We start from the raw sequence: 26,252 nt of genomic DNA on the forward strand, positions 1-26,252 counted from the left end.
AAATTTTTGTTGTACAAGAAAATCGTTTTCGAACTGAACTTTTTCCAACAATGACGCCCTTGGGGCTTTCTGTTTGATTGTATCGAAAGGCCTAATGAATTAGGATTTTCCTATTGAACTGGATCATTTCAGGGCAAGCAGATCATTTACGATGAAAAAGATGAGCTTTAAAAGAATGATTCAATGTTCTTACAAAGTGGAACCATGCATTACTAGACACGAGATAGCTCTTCCAAAGAACAAAACTTTTTCTAAATAAGCCAATTCATTTGGGATATGCACTGATATTAAGTAGCAATAAAAAATTTATATCCATTTTTCTTGATATTATGTATGGATCAGATATATGATGGCAAATTCTTCAAAAAAATAATTGTGTCTTCCTTAATGAAATCTAATAAGAGAGATTTTGAATAAATGTTTACATAATTTTTTTTATCCAAAGAAATGATTCATCGAAATAATGAGTCATTAGTGATATCAATACATCGGAGATTACCAAATGTTCAGATCTGAATAACGAATGCGGAGTCGATATTGGACAAGTAATGATATTAAATTCAAATTCAAATTTGGATAATTTGCAGAAATCCTATTGCTGCCATCCCAAGTCTCCCCATGACCCTACGACTGACCATACAAGACAGATGACTAGTACGAAAAGAGCCTGCACTAAGCCCTTCCTCTGTATAAGTTACCTGATCTCCGATAGCAGGTAAGTTCGTCCAAACTACAGCTCCACTTAAGTTCCACCATAACTCTACAAACCTTCGAACCAGTCAACGTCCTCTAGTAGCTCTCAGCACATAGTGTGAACCATGCCCTATCATCATTCCAATATCTTCTAATGCCTCTCTACAAATCAATGTGAACCACACCCAACTGCTATCTCCAAACCTTAGATCAATAAACAATATTCTCATTCATTTGAATAAGTTAAAAAAAAATACATTTTCACTATTTTTTACCATCATGATATAATTACCGATTTATTTTTTTAATTGGAGCTTAGCATGTGTATAGGAAAATTTGTAATGATGAAGGGACAAACATAAAAACAAGAGAAAAGGACCCTACCATGTTAGCCGAAATTCTACTGGGCTTTTGTAGGAAAAAGCTTAGGAGAAGCTTGTAGGTGGCCGATTATCAAAAAGGTTTTGAAGGGTTTTCTTTGAATATTCTTAAATGTTTTTGTTGTATGAATCAAATTATTTATATGATATGGTTATTGTTTATAAAATTGACGTTCTAAGTAGACTCCATACATGCCTGACACGTATGCTAACTCTAGACTTAACATGTGTTCGTCAGTCTAGGTGCTCGTTGGTTCATTCATTTGGCTTTGTACTCTGTGCTCGCGAACACGTAGGGATGTGTGAACTGAGCTCACAAGTTCACCTCGCGAACTCTCTTCGAGAGCCCCTTAAAGACTCGACCTGGTAGGGTCCAAACTCGGGTCGTAGGTTAATAGTGTGGGTTATATTCAAGTTTTAGGTTGGGGATTGGATATCTCATACCAGATATTTTGGTAAAATATTAGAATTTTTAGTAAATCAATAAAAATATTAGTAAATCATCATTATAAATATTTGTAAGGTATTAGATATTTTGATAAATTCATAGAAATATTGGTAATATCTTAGATTTAAATTTTGGTAATAACTTTAAAATATAGGAAAAGTTAAGAGTAATTTTGGTCATTTTTTAGACTTTTTGTATAGGATAGAAATATTGGTAAATTTTTAGAATTTTTGGTAAATCGTTAAATATTTTGATATAAGTTTAGAAATTTTGGTAAATCATTAGAAATATTAGTAAAATTTTAGAAATATCGTAAATCTATTGAAATTATGATAAATTGTTAGAATTTTTTATAATTGTGGTATAATGCGGTAAAGTTACTGTTTGGCAATTTTAAGACTTTTTGTATAGGCTTAAAAATTTTGGTAAATCATTAGAATTATTGGTAGAATTAAGGGGTGATGCTAGAATTTCCCCATTTTAGGCAACTTTGGAATGTAAAAGAATGAAAATAAAATAAAACAAATATTTGGTTTTGGCATGACCTCTGTATATATATATATTATAAACACCCCTTATCTTCATTTATTATCTCTAATAATAGATGGCTCTGTTATGGGCAAAACATCTTTCATACAAAGAGCATCAAATCTTTCATTCATGTCAGCCTTTTTGTTTTGATAAAATAAAATAAAATTTTGGTTTTGGCATATGACCATATATATAAACCCCTTATCTCCTTTTATTATCTCTAATAATAGAGAGAGAAAAACTAAGGAAACTTAAATTAGGCATCAACATAAGTAAACATTTAAGAAGAAATTGATTTGGTCGACTGATTCTCAATTTGATTGGTATGTGTATTATTATAAATGTAGAAGGATGTAGGTTCGAGTACGCTAAAAGGTATTATCATCCTATTTATGGGTTAGGGAGGGACTATAAGCAGTTCTAGTCATTATATCAATAAGAATATATATGATCAGAACATGTAATTAAATTGTTCAACAAAATTGATTTGATTAATGAGGTCTAGCTTACCAAGAAAGAAGTGGTTACAATTTTGAGTTTTATGCTGGAGTTTAGATATATTTTAATTTATTATATGATTGATTGTAATTATAATTTTTTTTAAAAATATATTTGAATTACTATTAACTTGATAGAATTATTTTATTTATCTTTAATTATAAAAATATGGGTAATTTTTTAATCATTTTAATCAATAAATACAAAATATATTTTTTTGAGTTATTTAAAAAAACTGATTTTGTTTTCTTAAATATTCCCAAAGCTAAAGCATGTTTTCTTAAATATGTCGATTGAGTTTTAATTTGATTAGTATTGATATTGTTAGAAGTACATGAAGATGTAGGTTCGAGTACACTAAAGTGTATTATCCTCCTTTTTAAGGGTTGGGAAGAGATTATGAGTAGTTATAGTCATTGTTTAACAAAAAAAAGATATGATAAAAACTTATAATGAGATTAATATTCAGATATATATATAAGTGAAATTAAGTAATGATTATTTATATATTTATAAAAATAAAAATAAATAATTAAAATAGAAAAAGGTTTTTAAAAGAAAGAAGTAAGAAAAAAAAACTAAAGTAATTTTATTTTTTATTAAGTCAAATTAATAATATAATTTTATTAATATATTGTGTATGTCTTATTATTAGGTTTTTTGGTAATTTTATTAGTAGATTGAACTGCCAACTTCCAGGGCAATCCAAGCTTATTGGGTCTTCTTCTTATTAACTACTGGGCAATGTCATTAATTGGGCTCAAATAACAAGGCCCAGATAAAAGTATCATAACAGTGTCTGTACTGAGTTAATTGCGCTAAACATCCCTAGACTGTGATATTAATTTTAAATTAGTTCTCAAACTTTAAAATATTCTAATTACATTTTTAAATTGTCGGTGTTATATTAATAAGGTCATTTTATTATTAAAATTTTTAATTTAATCATTAAATGAAGTATCAAATCATATATTACTGAATTTAAAATGAAAAATGAATACTGTAAAAATATTCTTTTTGAGGTCTTCAAAGTTTTTATAGAAACTATTGTTCTCTCTCTTTCGGTTTGACTTTATTTTTAGTTTTTAATTTTAAAATTTATGTGGCAACTTTTTTTCTTTTCTTTATTTTTTTTAAAATTGTGTCACATAAGATTTTACTTATTATTTAATGATTAAATAAATAGTTTTAATAATGAAAAGACCTGATTGATATAATATCGATAATTTAGGGGTATAACTAATGTTTTAAAGTTTGAAGATCAATTTAAAATAAAAATCATAATTTGAGGATATATGATGAAATTTAACTCTAAATTAAATGGGCAAAATGAACTTTGCATTTTCTATATTTTGTTTTTTTTTTGTATAAATGAAGTGGATAATTGATTAGAAAAATATAATTTTTTGGGTAAACTTTAAAAATAGTTACTTTTATTTGTTTTAATTTACATTTTAGTCTTTTGTGTTTGAAATGTTACATTTTAGTCATTTACGTTATTGTTTTGTTACGAAGTGGTCACTCTACCCATTAATTTCATTTTGCTCATCGAATTTCCAGAAATTCTTTGTATTTGATACTACTGAGATGAAGGCAAAATCTTATATTTTGGTGAATTATTCAGAGGAAATTAATCTTATTTACATTGATCATTGAATATGAATTTTTTAATTTTAGATCCAATATCTGGAGTATAATAAATTAATTTAACATATAAATATTAATTTATTTATTCTTAAATTATATAAGAGCAATCGTGATACTTTTACCGACAACATTTGAATGCTAGCCATCACTAGAGAAAAGCTCTCTGCATAATTTAAGGTTACTTACCTTATTGAACTTCGCTTTCTAAAAGTTGAAGTTATAAAAGTTTGACTAATTGGTACATTGGATAGTGGAAATTTGGGGAAACACATTGTTTTTTATTATTACTATTGGGAGATTTTTTTACAAAAATACCCTTTTCAAAATACTTCATAAAAAATCATATATTTGAAAAAAAATTGAGGAAATATATCGTATATTTAATTTGCAAAGGGTAAATATGTATATTTAATTATTTAAGTCTAGGAATCAACATTTTTGCCGAAAGTGTCGACTTAGACATGCCATGTCAGCCATCGATTTTTCACACGCACCGTATTGGCGTGTGCAAGGTGAGTACGTAAAGAACAAAGGATGGTCATCTAGAGACGAAATCCGATATTTTTTAACTTTTGCAATATTTATTTATGTTAGAGATAATTCCATATTTGACCCCTCAATTTGATCAAATATTCTAATATGGTATCTCTATTTTGAAAATATTTTTCTTGGTACTTAAAAGTTTGATTTCGTCTATAATGTGTCACGTGTTATTTTTCTTTGGAATTATTTTTAATTTAGATAATCAAAAGAACCTTAAAATAAAAAAAATTTTATTTTAATCGAGCTGGATTTGTCGATAGGATCACAAATCATTTGAGGTAATGGTCCAAAAAAGGGCTTTCAGTCAGTTGACCTAGGAACTGGTAGGACCAGTTGAACCGATTTTCCTTTTTTTTTAATTTTTAATATTTTTTAGCCGATCCGATTGAACTGATCAGACCAAAAAATTAATGGTCGTTTCGAACATCAGTTCGCTTTAAAAAAACATTGGTAAATGATCCAAAAGTTATTTTAATTGAGCAATTATTCCAAAAATCTTTTTTTCTTCTAAATTTAAACTAACAAGTTATTAATTTTTTTTCTAATTTCTTATTCTTTTCTTTCTTCTTTCCTCAACCTTAGCCATTGCCACGCCACCATAATCTTCATCTCCCTCACTAGACCTGTTCATGGGCCAAGCTACATGTCCGAAATTTAGGAGGGTTTTGGCAAAAATATTAGGCCCGAAAAATGAGCCTGAGCAAAAAATTAGACTCGTTTAAAATATGGGTCGACCTCAGGCTTGAACATTTAAAGCTCAAGCTCGACCTGACCCAACCCAACCCATTTTTAAATTTATAATACTTTATATTATGTTATTTTTATATATTATGTAATTTAGAACACATTAAAAAATAAATCTATACTAAATATATAATACTATTCTAATGTACACATTAAAATAATGTTAAAATGACTATATAAAGACTTTCAATAAATAAAAATGTATAAAATTATTAAATATTAAAATAATATAATATAATTTTTTTAAAAAAAATAATATGGACGGGCCTAAAATGAGCTTGGGTTAGCCTTTTGCAAAAATAGGCACGTTTGGACAAAATTTTAAACCCATATTTCGAGTCGAGACGGGCTTGAACAAATATAAAATATGTTAATATCATGTTTAGGCTTGACTCGACTCATGAGCACCTCTATCCTTCACCCACTGAACATTCCAACAACCCCCTCAACACTACACAGAACCGACCACATTCATCACCATCAAACCACTCAAAGTCTAACCTATACAAACCAACTACTACAACCTCCCAATCACCACTATAGAACTTCAAGTTTGCTCTCCATACTTCAATTTTCTCACTCCTTCAACTCTATCTTTTGGATTAATTATTCTTTCCTTTCTTATAATTAAAGCCCTCTCCCATTTTTTTATTTGGGTAAATCACTTCCAAAGTCACTAATGATACGTGAACGGATGGGGTGATATTTATTAAATTCCATTCATCGAAACTATCAATTTTCAAGTTTGGAAAATCATTCAACTTGTGGCAACTTTTTAGATGGGATCTAGGCATTTTGGGGTTGATATGTCTTCATGGCATTTGAATATCTATCTCTTAACTTTGAAACACACTTTGAAACACACTTTGAATCACACGATTTCGAGTTCAAGAGCTCAAGTTATGAACATTTTAGTGAATGTTGTAGGAGCAGAATTACTAGACGGAATTATTACAAAAATTACAAGTTTCGGGCTTTCAATTTGGGTTTAAATTATATTGGGTTCGATTTTTAGGCTTAATTTTTTTTATATATGAGCCCAATATCGTATTGATCATGTTTGTTTATTTTATTATTTATTTATTCTAAAATTTGGATTTTTTAAAGTATTTTAAGTTATTTAAGAGTTTAATATTTCTTAGCCAAATAAGAAAGTTTCGTTTAAAACTATTTATTTTTTAGATTAATTAGAATTTCATTATACTTGATAGTTTTATTTGGATGTACTTAGCTAGCCTATATAAAGGCCTCTTCATTGCTTTTTAGAGGCACAATTGTTTTTATTAATAGAATTTTCAACTATGAGAGTTAGTTTCTTTGTGTAAAAGTTCTTTCTTATGATTTTTAGAAGTAGTTTTATTCTCGATTTTCTTTAAAGAGTCGTGAGAATTCATTCTTCATCCTAGAATTTGCCAAGGATTATTTCTTAGAAGGTTGGTTAAGAGTCTTTAATTGAGTTTGATGGGATTTATATATCAAAGGGTTCAATTGAACACTTATCCATCTATCATCATATCCATCGATTTATTCGATCCATCTTCGACTTTTAGATTTTTTTGTTTATTTATTTATTATTTTGAATATTTAAGTGACTAATCTATTAGAAAGTTTTTATTTAAGTCACTCAGTTGTTGTTGTTGTTGTTTTTTAAATCTGACTAGCAAGCTACAAGTGATGATTCAACAATTATCCATTGAGTAGAAGAACATATCTTAGATCTAAGTTAATATAAAAAATAGTGTCAAATATCGGAGAATAAAACTGTTTGAATTTTGGTTCGTTGATTCATGACGTTTAAAGCTATTTCTATTAGAAAAATTAGCTTAAAAAACAGTGTTTGTTGCACAACAAAATTTAAAAATAAAAATAAAAAATCGAGCCTTATGGTATTTATAGTGTAAACCCTAGATCGAATTAGTACTTATACTTTGAGCAAGGCGATGTAGGTCATTTTCTAACTTTCTACCAAACAATCTTCTCCGTTATCCTTGAACACCGACTTACTAAAATGTGGGCTCTAACATCACAAATTGATCACACAGAATACAAATCTTAATTAATTTTTAATGGGAAAATTAATTCTCTCAATGAGAAACCCAAAATATAGGCTTTCAAGAAAATATAATTTATTCTCTAAATAAATTGTCATTATTTTTTGACAGAGTAATGACACTCAAGATATGAGTAACTAGTGCCATTTTCACTTAACTCATAATTCCTATTTATAGGAAAAAGTTACAAAAGCTTTACTTGAACAATAGGTAATTAAATAATAATATTTTAATAAAAAATTACAATTCCCTACTTGGGAATATTAAAGGGGCGACGACAACCCTTACTAAGACTAGGATTTGTCACCCTTTGTATGCTAGATAGGCCTATTAGGCCTGTTTCTGGTATTAGGTACAATTACATATTTTATCTAGCCAACTTGTATAATTTAATCAACCCAGTAACTACTTTCCTATTTTCCAAAATATTAATTAATTTAATTAATTAATTTACCTAATTAAATCATTTTCTTAATCTAATTCTAATTCCGTTAAAGTCATGACAACTTTACTGTATTAGGATTTATGAGGAAATATATTTACTTGCAACATTCTATAAAACTGTGATGACTAATTAATTTAATTTCCACTTCGAATTTTAATTATTTAATTACAATCAATTAAATAATAACTATAATAAATTAATTTAATTTTAAGTTATCTTTTATACTTTGTGAAAAAATGCATTTACTGCAAATAGTGATGTATGCGACCTATTTCTCTCACTTATCATTTTCATTCATTCCATAATATTGATTCCACGTGCAAATCGTTTTGGTTATGTCGAGCTAGCAGAGGGACCGATTGGACATATATAGTTAGGGCTCAAATAAATAGTAATTAAGTTTCGAATATTTGTTTATTAATTATAACATCATTTAATCATGGAGTCATTCCACTAAAGTACCATGATTGAGCTCTTGTAACAGCCCGATTTTCAGTGGTGTTGGAAATAGTGATTTTGTGACCACAATTTCGAAGAGCAAGTTAGCATTTTAATATTTATTTAATGTTTATGAGTATTTAATATGATTATATTAAAATTTGGTTTAGAAATTTTAATGTTTAAATAGCTAATTAGATAAAAAGGACTAAATAGAAAAAGATGTAAAAGTTTATTTCTATTGTTAAAATGGTCAAAAGGCTATGAAATTTTAAACTAATATGTACTTGGATGGTAATTATACCATATGACACATTAGTGGATAGTTATGGACAAGGTTTAGTTGAAATGTCATCATCGCGTATCGTTAGCTACCAAGTTCTGTAAGCTCGTATTATTATTATTCATATGTTTATAATGATTTTTACTTATTACACATTTTATTATAATTAGATTTAATGTTATTATTATCTATTGATTGATTAGAAAATAAATAATATAGGAATATAATAGTTACAATATATTGTTCGTTTAGCAGACCTTGAGCCAGTGATTATTTAGTAGACCTTGAGCCGGTGTTTATTTAACCGACTTTGAGCCGGTGATTATTTGTGATTATTTAGTAGGCTTTGAGTCGGTGATGGTTTGGAGGTATTACGTATTAGTGAAATAGACCGTAACGATAGCTTGAGATCCTGCGTGTGTTGCAGATACTCTGAAGCTTGTGTGAGCAGCATCGTGAGTCGATTAGAGTTTTAAATTTGACTCAAATAAATATTATTCTTTTGACTATATGAAATAAGATGTTAAAATAATGATGATTTGATTTATAATCATTTATCATATGGTATATTTATGATTTAAATTATCCAGGTTTAAAGGTTTCAGAAAGTTGAAACGATGGTATATTACTAAGAATTGTTAAATACATTCTTTGTATGTTTTATAATTGAGTAAAAGAAATACGATGTTTGTTTTACGAACTTACTAACCTATATGAAAGATTACTTTATTTTTGTTGTATTTCCTTGTAGGTTGTCAGACTTTTGTTGTTGATTGGAAGTTTTGGAAATCACACTATCCGGTATTTTATTTGGTAGTTATTTGCTAATTTTGGCCTGGTTATAAATGGCATCTATATAGGATGATGTTATGTTAAGGTTGTTAATGTCTTGGTATTTTGGTCATAAATGTTTTTAGGTGTAAAGTTGTATATGTTTTGATGAAGGTGACCTTTTGGTAATGTATATTAATAGTCATCTTTGTAATGGTACTTTGGCTGGTATACGATGTTAAGCTTTGTTGTTAATGTTGTTGGTTCATGATACCTAAATGAATGAAATGAATGGATTTGAGAACTTTGTATGTAGAGTAATTTGGTATGAAATGCAAATGTTGGGCTTGGTAATTGCATTGTGGTGTCATTGCGAGCACATTGGTTTAACACTTAGGTTGTATGTTTTGCTATGTTCTGGACTTGTTTGAATGCATTTGAAAGTACAAAAATGTTTGGTATTAGGTTTAGTTTGTTACTCAAGTAATATGTGAAAGTTATCTTGATTTTTTATTTTTAAGTCATTTTTAGATACATACGGCCTAGGACACGGGCTATTACACGGCCTACTCACACGGCTGTGTGTCTTGTTATCTTCTATTATAGGGTGGTTCACACGGATACAGTGAGTTACATGCTTTAGAGGCACAGCCGTGTGTAATTTTGAAGGGCATGGGCACAGTTAGTTACACGGTTTGAGCACACGAACGTGTGGGGTGGCCACACACTCATGTTTGAGGCCACACGAGCTGACCTTTTTCACACAGTCGTGTGACCCTTATTTTCACTTTTCACTTAAAATTTCGTAGAAGTTTCAATTTAATCCAGATTTGATCCTAGATTGTTTTAAATGTTTTGCAAGCTCGATTTAGGTCTCAAACTATTTGAAATGCATGTAAATGATTGGTGATGAATTATTTTGATTATGTTGGATTTACATTATGAATTATTTAAAGTTTTATAGTTGTAATATCTTATAGCTCGGGACGGTGACCAAATCGGGTATAGAGTGTTACAGCTCTTCCTTATTATATACAATTATGAAAGCAACTTTATAGATGCTTGTCCAATGACCTTGTCATAAGTGTATTACCCTCATAGGGTACCATTTAACTATTTAGGTTAAATCCATTCAGTCAATATGATCCAATTTCATCTTATAGTAACCATTACATCTTCGTTCATAAAAAAAATCAATAACTAACAAATAGTAATTAAATCATTTGTCCTAGACAATGACCCGTGACCCGTGACCACGTTATTCTTCCACTTATCATATAATGTTAATGAGAGGACACCATTAACTTTTTATTGGGCTATGAATTCCACTATTGTAAATGAAGCTATGTCATATAGAAGTAGTATACCAATCGTACTAGCTTTCGATTTTTTAATTATTTAAACTCAAGCTTTTAATATATCAAAGTATACGAGTCACACATACATAGTTGATCACTTACTCAAGATTGAGGTAAGTCACACTATGAAGTCACAAGTAAATTAGTTTATAAACGGATTTAGGATTAATTCAACTTAGGTCCTATCTGATGTATTGTCAATCTTGACAATCCCATTTATCTCTCTATCCTTTGGAAGTCAACCACTTTGTGATACCCAATATAAGGTATCTCCCTAGTTGAATTTGATAAATCGCATAATAGTCCTTTAATTAATTTGCTTTTAGATCACCTTACTAACATGAATTGTATTATGGTATTATGATCCAGCCACATAAAGCAACTTATTATTAATTAAACGTTAGGTAATCAATCAGCCAATATTTGCTTACATTTTACTTTGCGTGCAAAAACTGTTAAGAAAAAAAATAGTTAATGATATTAATGTGAATGGAAATTTTTATTAAACCAAATTGTTCAAAAAATTACAAGTACAAATGACAAAAAAACTACACTTAAGACACTAGATTCTAACAGTTTCATTAAAAAAATTTGTAGAAGAGAAAGGAAAGAAAAGCTTTTACTTAGTGCAAATGGTGCGAATAGAGAATGTCATACATCACTGATTTTAATAGTTTGATAACTTAAATGAAAACTTTCCAATAGTTCAATGACCATTCTGTAACTTTTTGAAGTTAAGTGATCAAAACATAAACTATTAATAATTTAGTGACTTTGAGCATAATTTACCCTTTTTATTTTTAAACCCTTGCTCTCTCAGCCTTTGTCTAAAGATTATTCCTTGAGTGGCTAGATTATAGCTTATGAGATAGCTCGTTTGTTGTTAGCTTTCTTCATTTTCATTTGCTATACTTATTTTCGCTCATTTCTCTATAACTAGATGAAGATAGTATGTGTTCTCTTTTTCTGTATTTGTTATTCCGTTTTAGTTTTCTGCAATTTGGGTTTCGCAATTTTGAAATTCTTGTTTTAAATGGAATGAAAATGAAATAGCAGATAAACAAGATAGCATTGTTTTGGGTTTATGTCTAAAAAAACATAGTTTTGGGATTTTTTAAAAGGTTTAATTTATAATTTGGTACTTAAAATTATATTATTTTTTCTACATTGGTACCTTTTTTTTTGTCAAAAGTAGTACATAAATTATTATTTTGTTACCTACTTTAACCCAAAATGTTAATTTCGTATAAAAAAACTCAACCAATAATAAGTTGACATGTCGCCTACACTTAAAAAAATATTTGATCATAACGAGTTCGAATAAATGTTTTAAGAAAAAAATACACATTAGTATTTTCAATGTTATTTTTATTATTACATGAATTAATATTTTTTTAATTTCAAAATGTCACAACAGTGGATTTTATAGAAGCCGAGTTTTTAAATTAGAAAAGTAAGGGAACTAAATTCTAAATATATGAATTGTATAGAATCTTAGAGTATATTTGAATCTTCAAATTTTTACTTGTTTTCTTTCTTTTTTCTTTGCATTATAGAAAAATGATTAAATTTTAAATTTGGTCCATCTATTTTTTAAATTTTAAAATTTAATCATAATACTTTAATTCCTAACATATAATGTTATTAATTAGTCCACATAGTTAATATTCAATTAATACGTTTCGTGGTTATATATAATTTGAAAGCAAATTTTAGATCCAAAAAATAATTTTTATACTTTTAAAATAATTAGTTCGTTTCTTTCACAAAATATTTTCTATTATTATTATTATTATTTTTGAAAAATAATTTTCACTTTCTATTTTGAAATTTTGAAAAATACGTTTAATAAAAACAAAATTTTATTTCTTATATGAATTCATTATTCTTTTATTTCTTTGCTATTTACATTAATCAATTTGTTTAACATTAAAACCTTCTATAAGTTTTATTAATTAGTTTTAAATAAAAATAATTTTATAAATTCACCTCAAATTTAATATATAATTAAATTTAAATATAAGTTTAAAATATTTAATTTTACTTAAAGTCAAATATATTTTACCTAGAATTTAACAATAATTTCATTATTTTGTAATTAAAATGTAGGAAATTGAATAAAATAAATAGATAAATAATAACAAATATACAATTAATTTTTTAATTAAAAATTACTTATTAAATATTTCCTAAAGGTTTATGCAATTTTCTTCGAACCGAAGGAGGGATAAATGCAATTCTTTTTTACCCTAAATGAAAAAAGAGTTAATTGCACTATATATCCTCGAACTATAGCTTTTATTTTAAATTAATTTCTAAAGTTTAAAATATTATAATTATATTCCAAACTATAAATGTTATATTAATTTATAAACTTTTTTAAAAATAAAATTTGTTAGCTTTGGTTTATCAAGCTTAAATTTTACATATTTATTCCTTAAGCCATTCTCATGGATTAAATTAAAATTATTGAAAAAACAATTTGAAGTGTTATAAAATAGCAAAAAAATGTTGTTAAATGCTTTGACATGTATAAATTGTTTTTGAGTTAATCTAAAATTGTTTTGAAGTTTTTCGAAACTCATTTTTAACATTTTCGAATGATGGGTGACTAGGATTTTATCAATCTCTAAGATCGATTCCCACTTAGACAGGGTTGATCTCCCTTCACGGGGATAGATTTTTATGTATATCAATACTTGAATTTTATCTATCCCTCTTTAAAGAAGATCAATCTTTTTAATGGCTAGTTTTTCTATGTGATTTTTTCACTCTTCAACAACTATAAACGAGCACAGATTCATTTCTTGATGTAAATGGACTTTAAGAACACTCCAAGAAGCAAGAGACACGCTTCGAAGCATCAAAATGAAGAGAAAAGTTTCTTGTTCTTCGTTGCTTCAATTTTCTTTTTTACATATTCTCTAGGGACTTATTGTAAAATCCTTAGTCTCTACTCATTTGTTTTGTGAGCTTAATTTTGCAAACACGCACCTATTAGAAATTTATCGTTACCTTTCTTAGTATTGGGAAAAAAGATATACGAATTGTAAATGTTATACATTTTCCTTTAAAGGTAATGATTCTTATAATGAAGTAAGTAATCCAAAACCCTTAGTTGAAGTATATTAAAAAAGTGGAGGTAAACAGTTAGGAACGAACTATTATAAGTTTAAGAGTCCAAGATTTTTTCCTTTGCTATTTTATCTTGGAATAAATTTTAGATTAAATAAAAATTAATTTAAAATATTAAAAAGTAAGAATTGATTAATGTAATAGATTTGAATGGATAGAATTTGGTTGTTATTTTTCACATTCAATTTAATTTCGGGTTTTTTAAATCAGATTGGTGGTCAAATCAGTCAGGTCGCGAATTCGTTGGTCTAATTAAAAATTATTAAAAATTCAATTCAATTGTTAATTCAATCAATTTTTTAGTCGTTTCAATTTATCTGTATCGACTCTAATTTGATTCAAACAACATTTATTTCAATTTAATATTTTAAAAATTATAATAAGATAAGATAACCATAATTTTTAAAAAACTGAACGAATCGAACCATTAACCGTCTAGGTTTCTTTAAACCAACTGCAAAAAAAATTCTTTAATTAAAGGGCTTAATTGTAAAAACAAAAGAGAAAAGGCTTTCACTAAAAAATAAGTTTCGAATGGAATCCAAAATTAAATAATTTATAATAAAGTCTTTAAACAATATTTAAATTTAATTATAAAAGAAAAAGAAGTTTTTTTTAATATAGCGGACGTGAAAGTAGAATGAAATGTGGTTTAATAACGCCGTTGAGATACGGATGCCTATCTCTCTCCTCCCTTTCTCTCCCAAACCCTTTCTCCCTTGTCGGCTTCACGTTCTCACTTTTTCGCCTTCGCAGATTTTCTTCCCAAACAAACAGAATACCCTTAGAAAATCCGATAAATTCCAAGAAAATTCTCTGTTCTTTTTTTTCTCTCTTCAATTCCCCATTTTAAACAAAGATAACCTTTCAGAAGCTGAAGATCCCCGCCGTTGCCGCTGCAGTTGGATCCGGTTCACTAAGTTCGCATAATCCGGTTCGGTAAGTTTCTATTCTCGAAGGACGCCACAGTTATATTCGGTCACGGTGCCGTTTTGGTTTCTGGAACTAAGAAACCCTAGTAAGAACCGGTTTTTTTGTTTGTTTTCTTTTCGGTTTAGAGTAGAAGCACTTATGTTTCCTTAGAGCTGGGTAATTTGGGGGGAAAAAGGAAGGAAAACGGTGGCGTTTTGTTGGGGGTGGTATTGCCTCGTACGATTTGATGCCGCAAGAACCGTTGCCTTGGGATCGGAAGGATATTTACAAGGACAGGAAGCACGAGAGGGCGGAGTTGCAGCCACCGCCTCTGTCGGCAGCTCGATGGAGAGAGGCGTCTTCTATGTCGTCTTATCAGCACGGGTCCTTTAGAGAATTCGCCCGTTGGGGATCCGCTGACTTTCGTCGTCCTCCGGGTAAGCTATTTCCTCAATTAGATTTAGTTTGTATCATCATGAGATTTCCCGTATGATATTTTTTTTGGGCGTGGGGGGAGTAAGATAGGGTTGATCCATGGGTCTTCTATTTGATTTAATTTCTTTTGAGCATTTTGATTTTTTGTTGTTCTTTTGTTTCATTCAAGGATATATGTTCATTATTACAGTTGAGGGAAAATCTTTTCCCTTTTTGAGTAACTTTTGCTTTTCTCGTTTTGCCGTATCAAAATCAACGCTCCTGGGTTTTCTGGGCAAATTTTTATTTTCTTTTCATCACGGACATGAATATTAAGTTTCCTTTTTCTTGGGTTTATGGAAAAATGTATTTGATTTTGATGAGTGGGGAACTTTAATATATTTTTTAACATTCTTCCTTCCGCTTTGTTGATGGTAATATTTTGACTTTTTTTTTTTTTGTTCTGGTAATAGTAGGAAAGATCAATTTGAGACTTTTAGTATTCGTTTTTTCCTACTAATTAAATTATTTTTTGGGCTAAGAGTTGAGAGATTGATGAAGGTCTTTTGTTTTTTTTCCCTGGGATTTCTAAGAAATACATAAATATTGCATTTTTTTTGTGAATTTTCTTTTATTGTTTAAATATTTTATGAAGGTCATGGTAAGCAGGGCAATTGGCACCTGTTTCCCGAAGACATTGGTGGTCATGGATATGTGCCATGGCGGTCAAGTGACAAGATCTTGGATGGTGAGACCTACCGTCAGTCAGTTTCTCGTGGAGATGGGAAATATGGTCGTAGCTACAGTAGAGACAACAACAGAGGGTCCTATAACCAGAGAGATTGGAGAGGTCATTCTTTGGAAACTAGCAACGGGTCACCAAACACTTCTGTGAGGCCTCATGATGTGAATAATGAACAGAGGTCTGTCGATGATATGTTTACCTACCCGTCTCGTACTCATTCTGACTTTGTAAACACATGGAATCAACTTCAAAAAGACCAGCATGATAATAGGACATGTGGTGTCAATGGGTTAGGGACAGGACAAAGATGTGAGAGAGAGAACTCTTTAGGCTCGGTGGATTGGAAGCCTCTTAAGTGGAGCCGTTCTGGAAGCTTGTCTTCATGGGGGTCGGGCTTTAGCCATTCAAGTAGCTCAAAGAGCTTAGGAGGTGTTGATTCTGGCGAAGCCAAGCTTGAGTTACATCAGAAAAATTTAGCCCCAGTTCAGTCCCCTTCTGGGGATGCAGCAGCCTGTGTCACATCTGCTCCACCTTCTGACGAGACAACTTCAAGGAAGAAGCCACGCCTTGGATGGGGTGAGGGTCTAGCTAAATTCGAGAAAAAGAAGGATGAAGGCCCTGATACAAGCATTAATAGTGGTGGGGCTGCAATTTCTCTTTGTAATACTGAACCTAATACTTCTCTGAATTCTAACTTGGTAGATAAGAGCCCAAGAGTTCTTGGATTCTCTGACTGTTCTTCTCCTGCTACTCCTTCATCTGTTGCTTGCAGCTCCTCACCAGGTATATATTATATCTTCTTATATGTTTTTCAGTGTTAAGCATACATGTTTAAAACTTGTGTAATATCATTGAAAACCTTCCTTGGGAACCGTATTGTTGTTTACGAGGGCACTGGGGAAAATAATCCTTGTGCTTTTTTTTACTGTTCTCTTCATTTACCATTTTTTTACTGTTCTCTTCATTTACCAGCTTTAGTTTGACAGTGATGTGACTTTTATATCGGTATGACCCTTTGTCTGCTCATATGTTATTGATCTTCACTTCTTGCTCCTCCCTGCCATTCACTTAATAACTTGAATATCAAAATATGATAGGTTGGATGGTTTGATATCTATCTTGATGATACTGTAGGCCTACATGACAATTTAAATTGATGTTTTAATATGTTCTTGGTATTCTGCATTCGTAACTTTTTTAGTTGTGATATTTATTTACTGGCTTTAGTTTGATAGTTACGTGACTCTTGTCGCTACCATGACCATTCAATGGCTTCTTATGCTTTAAGAACTGTTTATATATATGGTTATACACCGTTATACACAGACATTCTCGACTCTCTACTTCCTCCTTAAGCTAATTCTTTATTGTCTTAATGACTATGAGGTGTTTGCTCTTTTCCTTCTATCATTTCTAGATTTCAGATTTTGATGGTATCCATGTGGAACCCGGGCTTTACTTTGAAGGAGGGAAAGTGTTAAATATTTGGCAAGATTAGTTGTTCTTTGCTAGGAATTTACCTTTGTCCCAAAATGTATTAATGTTGAACTTCGTTTTCTTCGTTTTTGACTCACTTATTCTCAAGTTATTTTCTTCTAGCTTCAAAAGCCTGTCCAAATTAGGTTACTTTTTAGTTCCCTTTAAATGGAAATTATCTAACTGCTGGATTTCAAATAATAACCCTGCTATCTGTGCCCTTTTCCTTGTGTTGAGTAGTTTTTGTCTCATTGATTACCAAAACATGTTCCTGGTTATTGCAGGCGTGGAAGAGAAATCATTTGGTAAAGCTGCAAATATTGATAACGATGTTAATAATTTGTGTGGTTCTCCAAGCTTTGGGTCTCAAAATCAGCTGGAAGGGTCATCTTTTAGCCTAGAGAAATTGGATATTAACTCGATTATTAATATGGGCTCTTCACTTATTGATTTGCTTCAGTCTGATGAGCCTAGTACAATGGATTCTAGTTTTGTTCAATCTACCGCTATAAATAAATTGCTACTATGGAAGGGTGACATTTTGAAAGCATTGGAGATGACTGAATCTGAAATTGATTCTCTTGAAACTGAACTTAAGTCATCGAAAGATGACCCTGGAAGGAGATGCCAATGCCCAGCAACATCCAGTTCTTTTCCTGTTCAGGAAAATGGAAAATCTTGTGAAGAACAGGAGGCTGCATCTAGTATGATTCCTCAACCTGCCTCTTTGAAAATTGATCCTTCCAATGATGTTCTTGAGGTCCTGCAAGAAGCTAATGCTGATATAAAGGATGGGGTCATTGATAGTCCTGGAACAGCTACATCTGATTTTATGGTATCGTCATCTTTGGAGAAAGCAGAGTCTCTGTGTGATGTTGTGAAGGTTCAGGATTGTTCTGGTAATTCTAGCTCTGCTCAATTGACAACAATGGAACAGGTGATTTTAGCTACTGATTCTTGTAATGAAGAGGCTGCTGCAGTCGTTTCTGGGGAAGGCAGTGTACTTGTAAAGATTGATAATGAAGCTCATGTTCCAGAATCTTCAAACTCTGATGCTGCTGGAGAAAATATGACATGTGATGTAATATTGACCACGAATAAGGAATTGGCAAACAGAGCTTCTCTTGTATTTAAGAAATTATTGCCAAAGGATCAATATAGCATTGAGATTTCTGAAATTTCCAATGCTGTATGGGGGCAGATTAGTTCTTTGATCAGGGAAAAAATTGCGATGCGGAAGCGGCACTTAAGATTTAAGGAGAGGGTTTTAACGCTCAAGTTTAAGGCCTTTCAGTATGCTTGGAAGGAAGATATGCTTTCGCCAGCAATGAGAAAATATTGGGCAAAGTCTCAGAAGAAGTATGAGCTAAGCTTACGTTCAACCTATGGTGGCTACCAAAAGCATCGGTCCTCGTATCGTTCTCGAGTTACTTCTTCTGGTAACTGTTTGAGACTCCTGCTTCAGAATTTTTTTTGTGTTGTTCTGGTATGATTTTGCATATGGTTGATTGGCATTACTTTAATTTAAGTACATGTTGCAGTTGATTTTCCTCTTGCCTATCTATTTGATTATTCATCTACTTGAATGCATTTAAGGAAAGTGTTTGATGATTATTTCATATAAAATTAAAGTGTGGTTCATATTAGTTCCTCTTGAATGCAATTATCATAAAGTGTTGCTGATGATCGGTATGCGAAATAAAAGTGAATCTTGAATGGAGAAAAGGAGAAGACTTACCCCTCTTTTTTTAATAATATACACGTGGATAATCTAGCTTCAGTTCTCTGAGGCCTGGAGAATATTTGTTAAAGAACTCTATGGTACATCAAAGCAATTCAAGAGAAGAATTTTGTTGCTTGATTTTAATTCAGATAATAGTAATCAACAATATGAAGGTTAGCAAAGCTCCTATGAAAAATCATTATATTTGGATGCTAGGGTCCTCTGAAGAGATGGTTGTTCTAGCTGAATCTTGTAAGGGAAGATGCAGTATTAGACATGTTATGGATTGAAATATACCTTTTATTTGCACAGTGTGTCTATATACAAGTTTTTTAAATGTTCTTTCATTCATGGTATTAGAGATACTGGGTTATTCATTAATAAGTGGAATACATAGAAGGTAAATAGTACATCATAAGCTAAACCTGTGCTGACGAAAGGCAACCCACGATGAATAGGGAAGGTATAGTAGTACTGCAAGTAAAAGACTAACTATGATTTCTTGGAATTTTGTTACCAAAACTAGTCTACCTCATTCCTCTCCTAAGTTATATTTTGTGCATGTAGGGGTGGGTGCATTATTCTCAATATGCCTCATGTGTTATATATGTGAGCTGGTAATACTGATTGCTTGGCAAGACTATTTTTAGTTGAATGCTTTGTTGTTGGGTCCTATTCTGGAAGATGTGATAATCATATCTGATTTGACAATTGCATGTTGCTGCAAATGTTGGACTGTCAAATGAGATAGCTATGATCTATATTCTCAAACTTTCTGAAGAACCGTGATCTCAAGAAATTTTGCATCATGTCAAACAACTTTGGATTTGCATGGTTGTGTCATTGAACTAGGATTTGCTCGACTGGATGGATTTGGGTTCACCTAGTGTGTTTTATGGTTGGAAATTTAAGTATTATGAAGAGTCAAAATGCACATGGAACTTATGGCATCTTTTCACTTCTGTAGGTAGTTTAACGTCTGATGCATTTAATGCAACATAATGTTTGCCTCACTGCAATTGCATTAAAATGCAATTTTTGCTGTAGTGCTGTTTTTTCATATGCTTGTGGCAAAGTAAGTTTAAAAAATAAATGTTTCCCTATATTTTGTTTCGCTTAAATGACTTTTTCCTGTGCTAACTGTATATCTAATGCTAGCTGTTTTATTTTATTTAATTTTATTGTTCCATATGGATGTATTGCTTGTCAATTTTTAACTAGTTCTGCTGCATTGTGTACCACTAATCGATTGATAATTTCTGTTCCTTTACTTTATGTTCTTTGAGATTGTTTATTTAAGGATTTAGCATTTATCAGCATGTTCTCAATGAATTTTGGGTTTGTTTTTTCAGCAGGAAATCTGGTCTTAGAACCTACTGCTGAGATGATAAATTTTACAAGCAAATTGCTTTTAGATTCCCATGTCAAGCTTTACAGGAATGCCTTGAAGATGCCAGCATTAATTTTAGATGAGCAAGAGCAGCTGTCGAGGTTTATCTCTAGTAATGGATTGGTTGAAGATCCATGTGCCATTGAAAAGGAAAGAGCTTTGATCAATCCTTGGACATCAGAAGAGAAGGAAATTTTTATGGATAAGTTGGCTGCGTTCGGGAAGGACTTCCGAAAAATTGCCACCTTTCTGGATCACAAGACGACTGCAGACTGTGTTGAGTTCTATTACAAAAATCACAAGTCTGAATGTTTCAAGAAAACAAAGAAGAAGCTTGATCTGACTAAGCAGGGGAAGTCCTCCGCGAATACCTACTTGTTGACATCGGGAAAAAAGTGGAGCAAGGAATTCAATGCTGCATCCATTGACGTTCTTGGTGCAGCTTCAGTCATAGCTACTCATGCAGAAAGTGGCATGCAAAAGCATCAAACATCTTCTAGTAGGATCTTTTTCGGAGGGCACTATTCTAAAATATCTCGAGCTGATGATAGGATTGCTAATAGGTCGAGCAGTTTTGATATTATTGGGAATGATAGAGAAACTACAGCAGCTGATGTCTTAGCAGGTATATGTGGTTCGTTGTCTTCAGAAGCCATGAGTTCTTGTATCACTAGTTCTGTTGATCCAGGAGAGAGTTTCCACCGTGACTGGAAGTGCCACAAAGTTGATTCTCTTTTCAAAAGGCGTTCAACATCCAATGTTGCTCAGAATGTTGATGATGGTACTTGTTCAGATGAGAGTTGTGGGGAAATGGATCCTGCTGATTGGACAGATGAGGAGAAGTCTGTCTTTATACAGGCTGTCTCGTCTTATGGTAAAGATTTTGCAATGATCTCGCGATGCGTTCGAACAAGATCCAGGGATCAATGCAAGGTTTTCTTTAGCAAGGCTCGCAAATGCCTTGGACTGGACTTGATAGATCCAAGAACTAGAAACTTGGGAACACCAATGAGTGATGATGCCAATGGTGGTGGGAGTGATACAGAAAATGCTTGTGTACTTGAGTGCCTGGTTGTTTCCAGTGATAAGTTGGGATCTAAACCGGAGGATTTGCCTTCCAATATAGTGTGCACGAATATGGATGAACGTAATCCTACCAGCAAAATAATTTTGCCAACTGACCTGAATGTACCAGACGAAAACGATCGGAAGCTAGTAGATCATAGAGATTCTGAGGCAGTGCAAACTGTGGATTCTGATGCGGGCCGGGCTGAGCTGATTACTGAATGTAGTGTGGATATGAATATTGATAGCAAGGCTGGGTCACTGCAGGTTCAGAAAAGTGTTGTTGCTTTGGGGAACCTAAATGCAGGAAGGGATGTTACTGAACAGGGTGTTTCTGTTGCAGTATCAGCATTTCTTGGGGCAGCAGCTTATCCTTGCATTCCTAGTTTAGATTCTGTGGCTGAGTCCAAACCTGCTACTAGTTTGTATGAACATGATACAAAATGCAGTGCAGAGACTAGCAGCCAAAGTATATGTAGGATGGATTCGAATAAAGCCACGGATGAATCTGTTGGTAAAAACTCTTGTTCAAGTTTTAGCTTGAGTGCCAAAGGTTTGCATCAGATTCCTCCTGATTTGGATTCTGCCAAGAAGCCTTCCGTTAGTAATAACTCTTCTGCTAATGGTTCTGCATTGCATGATTCGGATGCACTTCGATGTGAGAAAATTTGCAACCTAGATAGGCTGTCATCAACACTTGATTACGAGGAGAATGAAACCAAACAAGCCCAAAAATCTGTCCGTGAAGATGAGTCTGGTCGTCTATCCGGAAAGACCTCTGTGAATATTACCGAACCCCGCCAGATCTTAAGGGGTTATCCCTTGCAAGTTTCAACTTTGAAAGAAATGAACGGTGATGTTAAAGGCCTTGCAACATCCAAGACGGGCTCTGCTGGTCCGTGTTTGGCTCAAGAATGTTATCTTCAGAAGTGCAATAGCTCAAAATCAGCTGCTGAGCTTCCACTCCTAGTGGAGAATTTAGAACAAGCCAAGGATCGTCTGAAATCCCATTCTAGGATATCAGATACAGAAAACCCTGGCAGGAATGGTAATGTCAAGCTTTTTGGTCAGATACTAAATTCTAGTTCCCGGGATGATAAGGTATCCCATTTTTCGAAACAGAACACAAAACCATCAAATTTGAAACTCATTGGTAATAATGTTGATGGAAACTCAAAGTTCGATGCAAATAATCATGTAGCAGAAAATGTTCCGAAGAGGAGTTATGGTTTCTGGGATGGGAAAAGGATTCAAACGGGGTTGTCATCTTTGCCCGACTCGTCCATTTTAATGGCTAAGTACCCCTCTGCATTTGCCAATTATCCTCCCACATCCTCATCTCAGATGGAGCAGCAGGCATTGCAGACTGTGGTCCACAGTACTGATCGAACCTTGAATGGTGTCAGTTTCCCCCTCAAGGGAAATAAGCAGCAACAACGGTGAGGCCCTCATTGTACCAAGGTTATGCCATTTAGTCTATCCTGTCCTAATCATTTCGATCTGTTAGTATATAGATTTTGGTATGTTAGTATATTCGTGTTGTATTTGTAATCTTTTTGATATTATGTCGTGTTTTTAGGTTGTTTTTTTTCGTCTGGGCTCAAAATAAGGTTGAGCTTGTTTGAACTTTGTTGATGGTTTTTTAATAAAAAAAAAGATCTTCTTTCATGCAAAGACGGTATGTGGGATATCTGGCGTCCTTTGTAAAAATAACACCCAAATTGACAAAAATAATTGACATTGAAAATGTCAATAAAATGTGGCTGGCAGTAGCCACCTTTTATTAATTTATTCCCATGAAGTGTTGCAATTGTATATGTTTATCAAGTCAATCTTTCAAGAGCGAAATATGCATTAAAAGTGTCTGGTACAAATAAAGAAACACTTCAAAACATGTAAGATCAACATACAATTGGGGGAGAAAATGATTAGCAGAACATGTCTGTTGATGAAGAAGGCGTTGCCACCTGAAGAGAAACTGGATTCCATTCGTCTTTCCTGCAATAACCATCCTTAAAACCGACGACATCCAAATGATTTGCAGCACCAACAGAAACAGAGGATTCCCTGATATGTAATTGTTTTGCTGGTACTGCTCTCAATCGATACCGTTCAGCCCTAGAGCCGATAACCTGTCCTAATATGGATGCTGCAATTGTGAAAGCCATAGCTGTCTTTGGCATCAAAACAGATTTCCGGAGCATGGCTATGAATGGAACAGCCGCATGGACAGCCACAAACCAAGATGGTGAGAACTTTTTGGTATGCTCTCTCCATATCCCCAACGGAACATTTGCCGCCATGCCTAACATCCCTATCACCAGTACTTTGGTGGGCAAGGATTGAAGGCGGAGGCTCTTGGCAAAAGCAGTTTTTGCCAGTGCTGCCCGGGCTGCTACCACTGCAGGCGGGCACTTGAATTTCATTCCTGGAGGTGGCTGAAAAACTTTAGCAACAAGTGGCAAAACACCCGTGACTGCCCTATATGATTTTGCTATTGGACAGTTACCATTTTGCAGCCATTCATTGCCCGATGCTTCGTGATTGGAATATCTGCCCTGAAACATGAAAAGATTTTGATGATGATTGGTTTTAGGTCTCAACTCTAAACTACCATCAGTGAAGAAATGGGTACATTCTGCGAATCCAAGTTTGATTACCTTTGAAGAAGATTCTTTCTTTGATGGTTTTGATTTTCCATTTTGATTCTTCCACTTATTAGAGAACGCGTCGAAACTGAAAGGCCCTCCTAATCCAAATGATGAGAGACTAATGGTGGCTGCCTTCGCAGCCAAAGGATTGAACTCGGGTGGGGCTGTTTCAGGCTCTGCTTTCTTAACATGCAAGGAAGATTGTTCCGACAGTGGAACTACTCCATCCTGACCATGAAAAAGCCTGAACGCCACGTCAAAATTGGGCCCATCTTCAAAAATCGGGCCTTTGGCTCCTCGTACCTAAGGCATAGAAGTGAAAAGCTAATGAGATCACGAACCAAAGACATGATGCAAGAAGCGTAGAGCTCTCATGATAGACATGAAACTTCAAATCTTACCGGCAAGGGAAAGGGCAAGGCCGACGAGAACGAAAAGTTAGTCGGCTCATTAATGTTGCTCAAAAATGGACATCTAAGGATTTCCATTTGGGAAGTTGCAGAATCCTCATTTAAGCTTCTAAAGTTAAAATTCATTTCAGATAACCTCTACAAAGAAACATAATTACTATTAAACAAAGTCGCTAAAAGCACGAAAACACCTCATTGATACTAAGCAAAAACATTAACATGTTAACAGTTTGCGTAAAAACCGATCGAACTCTAAGCATATCGAAATCCTGAAACAACTATACATTACAAAAAACAGAAAAACAATTTGGTTATGTATTGCCATAACAACATGTAGACAAAGACTAGGATTCAAAGAGCCATATTTATATGAATAAATCAAAGCTCATATACATCAACATTGTTGATCAAATTAAAGCAGTCTAATCCAGAAGATTGTGAACTTGTTACTCGGACTCTTCGATATAACCTATAAAGATGCTCTAAATATATGCAAAAAACATAGAAAAATCTATGGAATACATGGAATTTACTAAAATCATTCTTGAATGAATGTAAAGCTAAAGAAATTGACGAGTCATGCTAACAAATTACACTAAAAAATAACCTGAATACAATACATGTTCTTCATAGACAAGTAAATGGTAAACTAAAAAACAGTAGAAAACAGGGGGAAAAAAGATGAACCATTAAATAAAAATCTGAAACAAACCCATCAAAGATTAAGAAACTGATAAACAATTAGAATCAAAAGGAAGGTAAAAAGAAAAAGGCATTACAAGCAACGAATAAGGCAAAATCTATCCAAAAAAACCCAGAAAAAAATAACTGAAAATTTTGTACCTTTCGGCAGATAGAACAGGAAAAAAAAATGAGGGTATTGGACTTTTGAGAGAAAAATGAAAAGAATGAGAACAAAGAAAGGAATCAATGGAGTTAGGTGGCAATAAAGAGCATTTAGAAAATTTATGAGACGTTCACAATAGTTTGAGAGAGTGGAAACGACGCCGTGGTCAGACTTCTTTTTGGAATGGTCATCGTTGGCGTGTGGCGGCCATTATTGTTTCTTTCCGAATTAATGGAGTATTTTAAAGATTATTGGGTAAACTTCTATGAGTAAGTTTACGTTTTATTTATTTAATTTTTAAAAATTACGAAATTATCATTAAATTATTCAAAAATTTTTATTTAAGTCATTGGGATATTAAAATCATTGTTATATAGCAGTTTCTGTTTACACTGTCTGTACTAATTGGAAACTTTTTTTTTCCTTTCTCTTCTATAATTCAGTTTTTTTCATGAAACATTTTTTAATGTCACGAATTACGAATCAAAATCCAAACAGCTTTTTTATCTGATCTTCGACATAGATAGTCAGATTGATTTGGATTTAAGGTATGTTCTTCTACTTGTTGATGGGTACTAATCCATTGTATTGATAGTCACTTGAAGCTCGCTAGCTAGACTTTTTTTTAAGAAATAAAAAACTTAACAGTCCAAT

At 32.3% G+C, this 26,252-nt stretch overlaps 2 protein-coding genes across 10 annotated transcripts; one reads left to right on the plus strand and one right to left on the minus strand.

Moving 5' to 3' along the window:
• The first annotated feature begins 14,590 nt into the window (after positions 1-14,590).
• Positions 14,591-23,364, plus strand: LOC107913477 (uncharacterized). Of its 7 annotated transcripts, none has more exons than XM_041084472.1 (6): positions 14,597-14,904; positions 15,024-15,314; positions 15,947-16,612; positions 16,739-16,819; positions 17,797-18,951; positions 20,588-23,364. In XM_041084472.1, exons 2-6 carry the CDS (start codon positions 15,125-15,127, stop codon positions 23,131-23,133), a joined length of 4,638 nt encoding a protein of 1,545 aa, XP_040940406.1. In that variant the 5' UTR covers positions 14,597-14,904; positions 15,024-15,124; the 3' UTR covers positions 23,134-23,364. The 7 variants fall into 7 exon arrangements, with proteins under 7 accessions (XP_016697564.2, XP_040940404.1, XP_040940406.1 ...); XM_041084473.1 differs by having other exon boundaries at positions 15,029-15,314; XM_016842075.2 differs by having other exon boundaries at positions 14,591-14,904; positions 15,947-16,819.
• Positions 23,365-23,411: 47 nt separating this feature from the next.
• LOC107913478 (uncharacterized) lies at positions 23,412-25,808 on the minus strand. Of its 3 annotated transcripts, XM_016842081.2 has the most exons (5): positions 25,595-25,777; positions 24,743-24,889; positions 24,351-24,644; positions 24,200-24,248; positions 23,412-24,118 (listed from the first exon to the last, which is right to left on the minus strand). In XM_016842081.2, the coding sequence occupies exons 2-5, from the start codon at positions 24,875-24,877 to the stop codon at positions 23,619-23,621; spliced, it is 978 nt and encodes a 325-aa protein (XP_016697570.1). In that variant the 5' UTR covers positions 24,878-24,889; positions 25,595-25,777; the 3' UTR covers positions 23,412-23,618. The 3 variants fall into 3 exon arrangements, with proteins under 3 accessions (XP_016697570.1, XP_016697568.1, XP_016697569.1); XM_016842079.2 differs by having other exon boundaries at positions 23,412-24,248; positions 25,595-25,808; XM_016842080.2 differs by having other exon boundaries at positions 23,412-24,248; positions 24,743-24,860; positions 25,595-25,772.
• Between the last annotated feature and the right edge of the window lie 444 nt (positions 25,809-26,252).

The sequence above is a fragment of the Gossypium hirsutum genome, chromosome A13, assembly GCF_007990345.1.
Source record: "Gossypium hirsutum isolate 1008001.06 chromosome A13, Gossypium_hirsutum_v2.1, whole genome shotgun sequence".
NCBI lineage: Eukaryota > Viridiplantae > Streptophyta > Magnoliopsida > Malvales > Malvaceae > Gossypium > Gossypium hirsutum.

Bases quoted from the DNA above. Each gene is read 5' to 3' on its own strand.
- LOC107913477 (XM_041084470.1), top strand. From the start codon at position 15,125: ATGCCGCAAGAACCGTTGCCTTGGGATCGGAAGGATATTTACAAGGAC. The intron at 16,820-17,796 runs GTATATATTATA...TGGTTATTGCAG, and splicing joins TGCTTGCAGCTCCTCACCAG to GCGTGGAAGAGAAATCATTT. The intron at 18,952-20,587 runs GTAACTGTTTGA...TTGTTTTTTCAG, and splicing joins TTCTCGAGTTACTTCTTCTG to CAGGAAATCTGGTCTTAGAA.
- LOC107913478 (XM_016842079.2), bottom strand. From the start codon at position 24,877: ATGAATTTTAACTTTAGAAGCTTAAATGAGGATTCTGCAACTTCCCAA. The intron at 24,645-24,742 runs GTAAGATTTGAA...TCTATGCCTTAG, and splicing joins CCTTGCCCTTTCCCTTGCCG to GTACGAGGAGCCAAAGGCCC. The intron at 24,249-24,350 runs GTAATCAAACTT...TTCATGTTTCAG, and splicing joins AGAAAGAATCTTCTTCAAAG to GGCAGATATTCCAATCACGA.